Raw genomic sequence first — 13,451 nt, 5'->3', positions numbered from 1 at the left:
TCAGCATGGCCCAGGCTAAAATAACATAGACCGCCCAGCGCGAAATCTTCACTACGGCACGGCTTCCACGCATTGCATTTTCTGTACCCCTAAATAAGTACGAAATCCCTTCTAACCGATCACGATTATTTACAAGAAAAATGCACCGTATCATAGATGATAGACTATACGGTAAGGGGTTCATAATAAGTCACTGTTGCAGCGGGAAGCTGATTGTAATTAGTGTAAGCGTCTGTCTCCGCTGCTCTGGTTCATCATTGCTGTCCAATAGCGTGCATGAATACTACGGAACGGGCTTACGTACGCAGGAACGTTGCGGGTCGCGAGTGCGCATGCGCAGAACGTTCCGTACCGCTGGGCCGCTTGCGTGCGTACGTACGCACGTGTCGTTGCGTGCGTACGCTACGGGCACGTAACGGGTTGCGTTGACAAGATGGCGGCGCCCTGCTCGCCCGCTTCGCAATAAATGCATGTCACCGCTAGATTCTTTGACGCGATAGCTCGCTCAAATGCTACCGGTTCGCTTTTATTTCGCACACTCTAGACCATGCGTAGAGGTATAAGTGATAACTAGCCCCGGTTTTTCAGATCATTTGTCGATTTTCAAGCTCTTAGGCCTAACTAGATGCCCTGTGTTTACCTGGCAAGAGCGACACCTGGCGAAGCAGTTGTCTAGCTTTTATTCATTTGTTACATTTAGTTCTATTTGCATAGTTTCTTCTTTGAACGAAAAAGGCTCGCAGTGCACCCACCCTAGTTAACAGTAACTACGGATGAAAATTTCTTCAACACAGCGTTGATGTGCTTTGGCGTCTTCACTAGACGGCCCTACCGTATACGCGTGCCCCTGAGGCACGCTACGGCACGGCCAACTAGTGTCGTGCTTACACTAGACACTTTTAGTTGGGCGTACGCAGTCAGCTTCCACACGCATCGCTTACTGCATTGCGTACGCCGTAAATAGTGTCAGCACGACACTTTTAGCTGGCCGTGCCGTAGCTTCCCTCATGGGCACGCGTAAGCGGTAGAGCCATCTAGTGACAAGACGTCACGGCTAATCAACACTCTGTTGAAGAAATTTTCATCCGCAATTACTGATAACTAGGCTGGGTGCACTGCGAGCCTTTTTCGTTCCAAGAAAAAAAACTATGCAAATAAAACAAAATGTAACAAATGACTAAAAGCTAGACAACTGCTTCGCCAGGTGTCGTTCTTGCCAGGTAAACACTAGAGTTACTGTATATGCTACCAAAGGTGTAGCATATACAGTAACTGCAGTAAACACAGGGCATTTCGTTAGGCCTAAGAGCTTGAAAATTGTCTAAGGATCTGAAAAACCGGGGCTAGTTATCACTTATACCTCTACGCGTGGGCAAGAGTGTGCGAAATAAAAGCGAACCGCTACTATTTGAGCGAGCTATCGCGTTAAAGAATCCGGTGGTGACATGCATTTATTCCGAAGCGGGCGAGCAGGGCGCCGCCATCATGTCAACGCAGGCCGTAACGTGCCCGTAGCGCACGCACGCAACGATGCGTACGTACGCAAGTGGCCCAGCGGTACGGAACGTTCTGCGCTTACTGCGTACGCCCAACTAGAAGTGTCTAATATATTCGGGGTGTCCCACCTACAATAAATCAAGCTTAAACAGAAGCATCCTTAAGAATAAAAATCAAGTGAATGTAGTTAGGAATAATAAGTCTCTGCTAATTACCATTGAATGCATGTTTCTAATCGCTCAGGTGCGCTTTGGGAAGTTGTCGAGCGCCTTGAAAATGCTCCGACCTAGGTGCTTCCCACGAAGTAGGCTTCGCCCATATTATTAGACAAAGATAGAATCCAGCGAAGTCCGCCTGAACGCGCCGCGATTACCAACCTCATGGAGACTTCGTGAAGTGCTCGCGTGCCGTTAACAGCCACTACCGCTTACCGCCATATCAGGCAACATGGTGTACCTGTGGTAGACATGGTACACTAAGGGATTTAGCTTGGTTAAACCTATTATAATGCGAGAACATTCCAAAATCTTCCGGATCCAATTGTGGAAATGACCCGGGCCAAATTTGGAGGTGGCCATTATGTCGGGAGCAGTCAGTTTTGGTTCCACAACTTTGTAGATCGCAGTCATGTAGTGCACTGTCTACTATCGTTGGACATCTGACGTTTAACTTAGGTTTCGTTTGGTTCATAGGGTTTAACGTCCCAAAGCGACTAAGGCTATGAGAGACGCCGTAGTGGAGGGCTCCGGAAATTTCGACCACCTGGGGTTCTTTAACGTGCACTGACATCACACAGTACACGGGCCACTAGAATTTCTCCCCCAAAGAAATTGAACCGCCGCGGCCGGGATCGAACACGCGTCTTTCGGGTCAGCAGCCGAGCACCATAACCACTGAGCCACCGCGGCGGCGACGTTTAACTTACGGCTGTTGCTAAAGTGGTATTGCAAGGTGACACCAAGGTCAAATTTGTGCACATTCCTTAGAACTTTTGCATTTAGATCTGTCGCTCGTGACTGTCAATCTTGTGAGCAGCAAAACTACAGTGCGCAGTCATGTTCATGACAGTCTCACCGCTACAAATCTTCTTTGTTCTTTGTGATTCACACTGTATGAGAGGAACATCGTTAACCAATTTTCCGCGAAACGAAGACTAGAGAAAGCGTATTTGCATGTACTTTACTATAAGACTTAGCGGAGCAAGAAGCTCACGTGTTGATGTCATGCTGGCTGCTTAAATTGTCACTGTAGAGTGCCGTGCACAGTCTTAGCCGAGAGGAGCAGCCTGAACGGTTTGTTTCTCAGTCGTATATGGAAGCTGTTATGCCAGCCCTCAAGCTCTAAATATCTGCACGGTAAGGAGAACTCTTGTCCTCACCTTACAAAACCACTTTGATCTTTAGGGAAGCTGTAAGGGCTCTACTATACGAATGAGAAGCAAGCCATGCAGCCTGGTTAGTTTTGGCAAAGTGGCAGAGACTGTACCAGTCGCGATAGGATCTGTTTTGTTGCAAGCATTTCTAGGAGAACGTTTTCCTTCAGCTGTTACACACCGCGGCGAATTCCCTTCCAAGGACGCCTTCCAGCCAGTGGCGTCGGATCGATTGTCATGCCGTTACGGTTAATTGCCGCCAATCGGCAGTCATTTGTGATTTCACGCGAGGTGATTATGAGAACCAGGCCGTCCTGAGAACCGGTCGACACCATGGCTGGAGGGCCTCTGTTAAAGGGAACTCCCCGCTGCGTTCTTGAGTTGTATCCGACTATAGCTGCGGCCACCCTATCCGGATCTCATCTCCTCGCCTAAATATGACACCCCTGCCTAAATTTCAATCTAACATTCACGAGTATCGGGGCTCTGTTCTGCCTGGGTAAATTTTCTCTTCTTGAGTTCACCTGCGATATAATGCACTCGCATTTATCTCCTGACCCGCGCTGCAGTCTTCATCCGCCTTACCTTTCGTTTGTGCACCTGCAGGTTCACGCGACGTCCACCGAAGGAAAGTCAGCGGCCTGCACAGCTCCTGACCCCAAGTCCATTCACATGGGGAACTTGGTCGGCCGCCATGGCCACAAACACGGCCAGCAGCGTCTTGCGTCGGCTGAAGCCATCGTCTACGTGCGCACGGGGCCTTGCACGAGCACAGAACCAGGTCGTCTCTGCGCCATCTTCAGTAAGCTCGAAGCTCTCAACGACTACCTGCGGCCAATAGGCCTCGAACTTATCGAAGTGCTGCCCGGAAGATTGTCCTTGGCGTGGTACCAAGCACCCTGGGTAGTAACCGCGATTCAGAACGCGTCCCGGTACCAACCGCGAAAACAAGAAGACTGTCAGAACCTGGCCGGCAACGCGGACAATGCTCGTGTGACTGAAGGGGAACGACTGAGAGCCCTGTCCGTCGTCCAAGACCTCCTCAAGAACCACCGCTGCGTTGTGTCGGTCGACGTAGTGGGAGAAGCGTTTGCAGGTCACGAAAAGCTTATCGCCGAGGCCATCACCCAGGCAGGGCCGTTTCTGAGGTCACTCAGGATCAGATCCGTTTACCGTGTAAGCCAGGCTCTCGTGGACTACCTGGGAAAAGCCATCGGGTCCCTAAACCACCTGCAAGAGCTGGTCTGGACGCATGACAAACTGCAGAGGTGCCCGTCGGACAGTCTCCTGACCTTTCTCCGAATGACGACCACGCTCTCCGTTCTTGAACTGACAGAGGTGCACATGCCTGCGCCACATGCGGCCGCGCTCTTCAGGTCGCTCAGCAGGAATAAGAGCCTTAAAACGCTTTGCCTTAGCGCCTGCCTGGTCATCCGTGATCCCAACGTGACGAGCAAAATATTGCGCGACTACGTCGGCAGCGCACACTGCGGGCTGCTTTCTCTGACGGTCCGCAAGAGCTGCACCAGTCACCCACCCTCCCTCAAAGCCATCGTGGATGGCGTCTGCATGAACACAAAGCTGCAAGATCTGGACGTCGCCGGCTTCTTCTTGGGGAGATGGAACTTCGGCGTCATCGGCAAGCTCTTCAGAGGAAACCAAACGCTTCGCCGACTCACGCTCATTGGCACGTCCTGGTTTGAAGCCTTCCAAGGGCGCTTCGACTCCAGGGAGGGCTGGAAGAATTGTGACAGCGAAGGGCCGCGTGACATGGCGCTATGCCTGAGAGGTATCGCTCGCCAGAAGTCCCTGGAACAGCTCACCGTCGATATATCGACGTTCACGGCCAAAGAGTTCACTTGGTTCTGCGAGGCAGTGCGTTCCAACAAGATTATCCGCATGGTCACGTTGGCGCGCGTACACGACGACGACGTGAGCGCCTTTTGCGGAATCATCCGGCAGACAGGCATGGAAGACCGTATGCGCCTGGAACATAACTACGTAGTCAAAGAGCGGTCGGGTGACCTGTCCAAATACCCCAATTTGATACAGACCGTGGTTTGGGACGTCGGAAACCTCCGGCGCACGCAGTTCTTCGAGAAATCCCTCCACTTGTTGCTTCATTGCACTCAGATCACGTCGCTGAGTCTGAGCGTGAGCCACGCTCGCCTGTTGGACGCCGACGCCCTGTCCACCCTCGCAGAGTTCTTAGAGACAACCACAAAGCTCAGAACTCTAGAACTCAGGCTCCCGGTGAGCGGCGTTCCGCAAGTGAGTCATGGAAGCCTGGTTAAAGCCTTGTCCAAGAACAGTAGCCTCCGCACTCTGCGACTTCACGACATGCGTCTCACTGAAAACGAGACGAGTCAACTGGCCCTCGTCCTAACAGGAAGCAAAATGTTGTGCGACTTCGGCTTCTTTGTATGCGAAAGCAACTTCGGTGCCCTGGAAATGTTCCTCTTCGAGCTGCAGTCGCGCTTCTGCAAAAACTACACCATGCTCCAGCTGAGCCACAGTCCGGTGGATGAGGAGACGGATTACCTGTGCATCCAGCGAGTCATCAAACGCAACCGCGCCCTGGCCATGAGGGCGTCGCACTTCGTGATGGGCGTCACACAAAGCAAGAGCTGCGCAAGGGCGCTCGAAGAGGTATCAAGCGGACAAGGCGTGATCAGAGAGGTATCCGAGTTTGCCGGCGTGGACGAGGTTACTGCCGCCGCCGTCGTGAATCAAGCATTGGATTGCCTCGTCGAGATGGACGGCTACATGAGGGCCGCGGGAGTCGTGCGAAACAGCGTCATCTGCCGCTCGGCGAGCGAAGGCGGCAACCGGCCGGTGCAGCTGGACGGACTCGATGCCGATAGCTGGCGCCACGTGCGGAAGTTTCTAAAGTTGGCAGATGTGGTAGACGAGTGAAATCTACCTCATTGAATGTGCTGTGATCGATGAATGTAACGCTGCTGTAAATAAAGCTTAAATACTGCAAATACAGTCCGAGACTATGTGCCGTGAATGCGAGACACGCTTAGGCAATTCAATTTGCTGACAAACGTGGTCTTAGCGCAAACTTTCGTGGTACGTATGGGCAGTACTATTGCCTTTTGCTACCATGCATGCCTCGGCCGCCCGCCAAGAATGCTAAATTAAATCATTATTATTATGGTGATCTTTACCGTGCAAGCAAGGATAAAACTTCACTGCCACTGGTCGAGATACCGCCTTGTAGCGAAGTCTCGCCGGATAACTTTAGTAAATCTGCGCTGCATGAACTGTGTACGAATTTTTCTGTTTAAACTGCCTGTAATAATAATAGACGCTAGTGTCCCCGCGCCAGCATTCCCGAGGAGAGGGTGGAGTTAAACGCATATCGCTTCGCAAGAATGGTGTTTAAATTCGTTAGCACAGAATCAACGAGACTCCTTCTCGATACTATGACTGAAAAAGCCATACAGCGACGGTGGTTACTGCGAGAGCCCACAGGGGGAGCGAAAAGAAGAAAGAGGGGCCGTAATGGAGTGCTCCGGAATAATTTTGACCGGCTGGGGATCTACAACGGGCTGACGGGATGTGTATGGCGTTAGAAGAGTGGTACGCTCGTGCCTGCGCATGTGCTATACGTAAACCCACTTTGTATGGGAGAGTGGGGCGAGATGGGATATTTAAAAGTCAGTGGAGTGACATTGCGACATTTTGCTGCTTCGGCGGCGTGACGATGCAGGGAGGGGCTGTCCCCGACCATTGGATGCAAAGGGTCCTGTGACGGGTTGCAGCCGCTTACTTCTTGAGCAGTGGTGTTTGAAGCGTATCTATTCGAGCAGCCAAGGGTTCGACTCCCAGTCTTGGATATTGATGCAATTTTTTTTTCTAGGATCTGGACCACCGGATTAGTGTGCATATTCTGTTTTAGAGATGGTTGTTGGTCACATTCTTTTATGCGTCACGCAGCTACCATGGCCGCGGCCAGTCAGCAGTGTCGCTGCGGCGAGTGGGGAAGCTCCCCCCAAAGGGGAATTGCTGCGCGAGGCGCGCCGACCTTTGCGCGTGCCAAAAGCGACCAGAGCTAGGAGAGGGAAAGGCGCGAAGTCGCCGAGATTCAAAGTCTGACTACGGTTTGCGGTTTTTCGCGGGTTTAACGTCCCAAAGCAACTCAGGCTATGAGGGACGCCGTAGTGGAGGGCTAAGGATATTTCGACCAGCTGGGGTTTTTTAACATGCACTGACATCGCACAGTACACGGGCCGGGATCGAACCCGCATCTTTCGGGTCAGCAGCCGAGTGATATACGGAATGTCATATGGCAGCCGAGTTGTTGTTGCTGGAGGATATTGGTGAAGCGGCGTCCTTTAACATTCTAAGAATACCGCACCTTTTTTGAGAGCACCTTTCAGGGCAGTGCTGGCTTCTTCCAGCCATGGCAAATAACCGTGAGCTACCTGTCGACACACCTGTCGTGCAATAAGATGTTAGCGACTGAAGGACACTTGTGAACCAGACAGCTGTGCGAAAACACTATCTCACGAAGGAAGCCTGACCTCCAGGGTGACCTTGAGCAAATCATAAATAAATGGCAATGCAGTAGGCCAGCGCGGGCCCAGTGCAGGCAACCGCCGAAGAGGAGAACGACGGTTGTGGTCAATGCGCGGGACCTGCCTGCTGAATCGCCTTTTGAATTAACTATACGTCGCCCTGCCGCCGCCATGATCGCTGCCTTCTGGTCTTCACCCGGAACTCCTCAGCCCCCTTCCAAAATAAATATTGCTGCTTCTGCGATCAGATCATCTCAGCTGGCCACTGCACGAGAGAAAAACGCTATCACCGCAGCCGATAACGTAGAGAAGGCAAAAGAAATGTCTGGAACGAGCGAACTGTCTGTTCCGCACTTCCCAAAGCCGCTGCGACCAGGAAGTCGAAAAATGACAACGAAATCATATACGTTTAACTGCACATGATTGCATCCAAACCATTTTTAAGCAAATGTTATCTATAGATATCGCGTGTTCAGCCCGAAACACGCCAAGAACGTGTTCCAGACAAGCGTTTTGCCCTATGTATACGCCTCGTGCTGAACTGCAACCTACTCTCACGCTGTGCATTGGAAATAGTCGTCTTCGTCAATTAATACTAATATGAAAATAATATTCGCGCTTTGCGCTATATAGCGGTAGATGTATATGAAAATATCCAACTTATCCCACCGTCCATCCTTCTTCAATGCATTGCTATTGCACAGGGCCCTTTCCCGTTCTTTAACTACGACGTTACAACAGAGCTTGTCAGTGTCCTCTTTCTGTGCGTCCTGTATCTCTGTTGCACGCTACCTGCTTTCATTCATTCATTCATTCATTCATTCATTCATTCATTCATTCATTCATTCATTCATTCATTCATTCATTCATTCATTCATTCATTCATTCATTTTATTTCTAGTCTTGCCATACAAATTACCAAAACACTGACTGAACCCATGGCCAGAGGCTAGTGTGGGGTTCAGAAATTAAATATATGAAAGCGATGACACAGCACTTGTGAAAAATAAAAAGCACAAAATCACGGCGAAAGATCCAAATACAGCACACAACAGGGAAAAAAATAAAATGATGCTCATTTTACAGCAGAATAAAAAAAATCTTTCATGAACAACATGGTACAACAGACACAAACCGAAGACAACTGTCACATATGTCAAATAAGGCTCATAAAGTATGTTCGCAATTCTCTATTTGTTTCATGGGACTGTTTTATTTCTGGGGGTAAAGCATTCCAAACCTTGGCTCCTGAAAACTGCACCAATCTTTCGCTGTAAATGTTATAATTCGGGGGTAGATTAAAGTTACTATATGTAAGGTTTATTGTGAGTCGAGAAGATGAGCGAAACAGGGAGGCATTGAAAGGTTGGTTATATTTGACTATGTTGTTTACACACACCGCTATTTTTAAAGACCGCAAAATGTCAAAAGAAAGGATATTTAATAACTGGAAAAGTGGTTTACTTGGCTCTGTATACTTGCTTTGTGTTATAATTCGGATAGCCCGCTTTTGTAATCGCCGGTTAGGATCAAGGTAAGTATTGTATGTCAAACCCCATGGTTCCACACAGTATGTTAAATGACAATTAATAAGTGCAAAATAAAGGGTACGCAGTGTTTGTGTGTTTAAACCATCGCGGGCCTGTAGTAAGGCGTAACAGCCTGAAGCCAACTTCGAAGAGACGGCGTTAATCTGATTTTTCCAGTGTAGATGTTCATCTAGAATGACTCCAAGATACTTAAATGAGTGTGTTCGTTCAAGTGAGTGGTCATTAATAAAAATGTTAATTTGGTTGCTATGAATGGCTTTTCCTCTTGAGCTAAACACTATATATTTGGTTTTTCTTGAATTAATTGTTAGCTTGTTGGTAAAAAACCAGCTTCAAATTTTTTCCAATTCAGTGTTTGTTTTTCCTTCTAGATCCTCATGGTTGTCAGCTGTAACTATGATCGCAGTGTCATCTGCATACATTAAAATATCAGAGGAACTTAGGACCTTCGGCAAGTCATTCAAATATAACGAAAATAGTGTTGCGGGAAAGAATATATTTACAAATATTTACAAATAGAGAAGAACAGCTGTGAGCGGCACCGAGAACACAGTCCGAACTTCGTTGTCGTCTTCTACTCTTCCCACGCTCTTGGTCGTCGTCGTCGTCTACCCGCTTCAGGATCCCCGGCTGCTGAAACGCCGTCTCGGCGTTAGGGCGGCGACGTATGAGCGTCGTGGTAAGGTTTAAGGCGACAGACGTGGACGATGTCGGTGGTGGCGCCAGAGGACGATGGCGAGGTTTCAAGGGGAGCAATTTCATAGTTCACGTCGGTAACACGGCGCACGACACGGTAAGGGCCACGGTAGTGCGAAAGGAGCTTCTCGGAGAGACCGACGCTGCGAGAGGGCGTCCAGAGAAGGACGAGTGATCCTGGGGTAAATTCGACGGCCTGGTGACGGCGGTCGTAGGCTGACTTCTGGGAAACTTGAGAGGCTTGGAGCCTACTACGTGCTATTTGGCGCGCCAGCGTGGCCTGGGAGATAGCGTCCCGAGCGTAAGCAGTGGTGGGGGCTGAAGAAGACGGCATGAGTGTGTCCAAAGGCAAGGTGGGATGCCTACCAAACAAAAGGTAGAAAGGAGAATAGCCTGTTCTGTCATGAAGTGAAGAGTTATATGCAAATGTCACATAAGGCAAGGCTGCGTCCCAATCTCGGTGGTCTGGCGATACGTACATGGCTAACATGTCGGTGAGCGTGCGGTTGAACCTTTCCGTAAGCCCATTGGTTTGTGGGTGGTAAGCTGTCGCGAGCTGGTGCTGCGTGTCACACGACCGAAGAATGTCGTGAACTACTCTGGATAGAAAATAACGACCGCGGTCGGTGAGCAGTTGACGAGGGGCGCCGTGGTGAAGGATGACGTCTTGCAGAAGAAAATCGGCGACATCGGTAGCGCAGCTGGACGGCAAAACACGCGTGATGGCGTACCGAGTCGTATAATCCGTTGCGACAGCGATCCACTTGTTGCCGGAGAGGGAAGTCGGAAAAGGGCCAAGAAGGTTGAGGCCAACACGGTGAAAAGGTTCCGGAGGTATGTCGATGGGTTGCAGAAGACCGGCAGGCAAAGTGGAGGGCCTTTTCCGACGTTGACACAGGTCACAAGCGGCCACGTAACGCTTGACGGAACGATAGAGACCAGGCCAAAAGAAGCGATGCCGCACCCGAGCGTACGTGCGGGACACGCCAAGGTGACCGGCTGTCGGCAGATCGTGCGGTTCTTCAAGGACAGAAGAGCGTAGACGTTGGGGTATCACGAGCAGGAGCGGAGGGCCATCGGATCGTAGGTTTCGGCGATACAAACTACCATTCTGGAGCACATAAAGGTTCAGAGACGGAGATCGGTTTGCAGAACGGATGCCATCAAAGATAGGTCGTAAAGATGAGTCGTCGCGCTGTTCGTTGGCAATATCGGCAAGATCAGAGATAGCTAAGAGGCAGGGCAGGGTCTCAGCGTCCTCTAGGTCAGGTGGTTCCACAGGGTATCGGGATAAACAGTCAGCGTCCTGGTGATGGCGCCCTGACTTGTACACGACGGAGTATGAGTATTCTTGGAGGCGCAATGCCCAGCGAGCAAGGCGACCGGTGGGATCTTTTAGTGAAGACAGCCAACAGAGAGCGTGGTGATCAGTGACAACAGCGAATGAACGGCCGAACAGGTAGGGTCTGAATTTAGTTACTGCCCAGACAAGGGCAAGACACTCGCGCTCAGTAATGGTGTAATTTTGCTCTGCGGCTGAAAGTAGGCGGCTGGCATAAGCGATGACTCGATCTTGACCCTGTTGACGTTGGGCTAGGACGGCGCCGATGCCATATCCGGAGGTGTCGGTGCGAACCTCTGTGGGAGACGACGGGTCAAAATGTGCTAAGATGGGCGGAGTGGTCAGCAAATGGACGAGGGATGAAAATGAGTTCTCTTGAGCAGGGCCCCAGGTAAAGGGGGTGTCGTTCTTCAGAAGATCGGTGAGGGGACGAGCGATGCCGGCGAAATCTTTGATAAAACGGCGAAAATACGAGCACAAGCCGACAAAGCTGCGCACATCTTTCGACGACCTTGGAAGAGGAAAGTCCTTCACAGCTTGAATTTTGATGGGATCTGGGCGTACACCAGAAGCGTCAACGAGGTGTCCGAGAATAGTGAGTTGGCGACGACCGAACTTGCATTTCGATGAGTTCAGCTGAAGTCCGGCGTTACGAAACACTGTCAGAATATTGGAGAGGCGCTCGAGGTGCGTGGCAAAAGTAGGCGAGAAAACCACAACATCGTCTAGGTAACAGAGGCAGGTGGACCATTTAAAGCCACGAAGAAGGGAGTCCATCATTCGTTCGAAGGTAGCCGGGGCGTTACAGAGGCCGAACGGCATGACTTTAAACTGGTATAAGCCATCAGGCGTCACGAAGGCGGTCTTCTCGCGGTCCTTGTCATCAACGGCAATTTGCCAGTACCCCGATCGAAGATCAATTGAAGAGAAATATTTGGCGCCGTGGAGGCAATCTAAGGCATCATCGATCCTTGGGAGTGGATATACGTCTTTTTTTGTGATGCGGTTGAGGTGCCGATAATCAACGCAGAAGCGCCAGCTGCCGTCCTTCTTTTTCACCAGGACGACTGGTGAAGCCCAAGGACTTGACGAGGGCTCGATGATGTCTTTTGCGAGCATCTTGTCCACCTTTTGATTTATGACGGTGCGTTCGGCGCTAGACACTCGGTACGGACGTCTGTGGAGAGGAGCGGAATCACCGGTGTTAATGTGATGCGTCACCACAGAGGTCCGAGCCAAAACACGGCTATCAAAGTCGAAGATGTCGCGGAAAAATGACAAGAGGCACCTAAGATCGCGAGCTTGCACCGGCGGAAGGTCAGAAGCGATCATGTCGGCGTAGTCGTCCGTTGGGTTCGCTGTTGATGGGGCCGCAGGCAACCGGCATTGCTGAGTGGAAGGTAAGCAGCTGTCCACCACTGATATCACACATTCGGCAGCAGGGCACAGCGTGGCGAGTGAGATGCCTTCCGGGAGCGGTTGGATGGATGAACCAAAGTTCAGGACCGGAAGGTACGCTCGGTTGGCCGACATTGTAAATACAATGTGTGGAAGCGCAATGCTGCGTGTCAGGGCGACGTCAAGTTCCGGAGTGACTACGTAGTGACCATCAGGTACAGGGGGAACAGATGAGAAAGAAATGTAAGTTGCGGCTTGAGGCGGTAGACGGACAAAGTCGACAGCACAAAAACGGTATATAACTGGGGACGGCGACTCAGCAGAAAGAGGAAGGTCAAGCTGAACAACATTAGTGGCGCAGTCAATGAGGGCTGAATGCTCAGACAGGAAGTCATGGCCAAGAATGACTTCATGAGGGCACTGGTCCAGAACAGAGAACAGAACGGATGTATGGCGGCCGGATATGGTCACACGGGCTGTGCATAGTCCAACAACATGAGGCGTTCCGCCGTCGGCAACGCGGAGAACGGCTTTGGGTGCAGGGGTCAGTACTTTTCGGAGGCGGCGTCATAGGGCTGAACTCATGACGGATAGGTGCGCGCCTGTATCGATCAGGGCTCTCACAGGCACTCCATCGACATGAATGGCGAGCAAATTATGGTGTGCGCGAAGGGCTAATCGAGGATTTTGGGACTGGGGTTGTACTGCAGCATCACCTCCAGACACTGCAGCGTCTAGTTTTCCGCTTGCGAGCGTCCGGAGGGGCCAGGAGAGGAGCGACGGCGTTGGGGCGAACGTGACTGTCGACGCAGGGGGGACGGGGAGCGGCTGGAGCGGGGAATCTGGCCGTCGACTGTAGCACTGTGCTGGGCTGGAGGGGGCGTGTAGTGGCTGGGCTGTTCGTCGTCGCGGTGGGAGCTGAGAGGACGGTATGTGCTGCGACGGGACCAATAATTTCGACAGTGGCGGGAGATGTGCGCAGCTTTGTCGGCTTGTGCTCGTATTTTCGCCGTTTTATCAAAGATTTCGCCGTCATCGCTCGTCCCCTCACCGATCTTCTGAAGAACGAC

The 13,451-nt window shown here is 51.1% G+C and overlaps 1 protein-coding gene across 1 annotated transcript; it reads left to right on the top strand.

The window, feature by feature from the left end:
- Window positions 1-3,541: 3,541 nt before the first annotated feature.
- Window positions 3,542-5,793, top strand: LOC149348897 (uncharacterized). Its single transcript, XM_089585936.1, has one exon. It carries the CDS (start codon window positions 3,542-3,544, stop codon window positions 5,783-5,785), a length of 2,244 nt encoding a protein of 747 aa, XP_089442062.1. The 3' UTR covers window positions 5,786-5,793.
- Window positions 5,794-13,451: the final 7,658 nt, after the last annotated feature.

Source organism: Amblyomma mixtum, chromosome 4 (assembly GCF_055824585.1).
Source record: "Amblyomma mixtum isolate Tamu chromosome 4, ASM5582458v1, whole genome shotgun sequence".
In the NCBI taxonomy this organism is placed as follows: domain Eukaryota; kingdom Metazoa; phylum Arthropoda; class Arachnida; order Ixodida; family Ixodidae; genus Amblyomma; species Amblyomma mixtum.
Note: the sequence above shows the minus strand (reverse complement) of the source record. Positions and strands in the feature narration are given on the sequence as shown.

What these genes read in the sequence shown, in the direction of transcription:
- LOC149348897 (XM_089585936.1), top strand. Translation starts at nt 3,542, where the DNA reads ATGGGGAACTTGGTCGGCCGCCATGGCCACAAACACGGCCAGCAGCGT.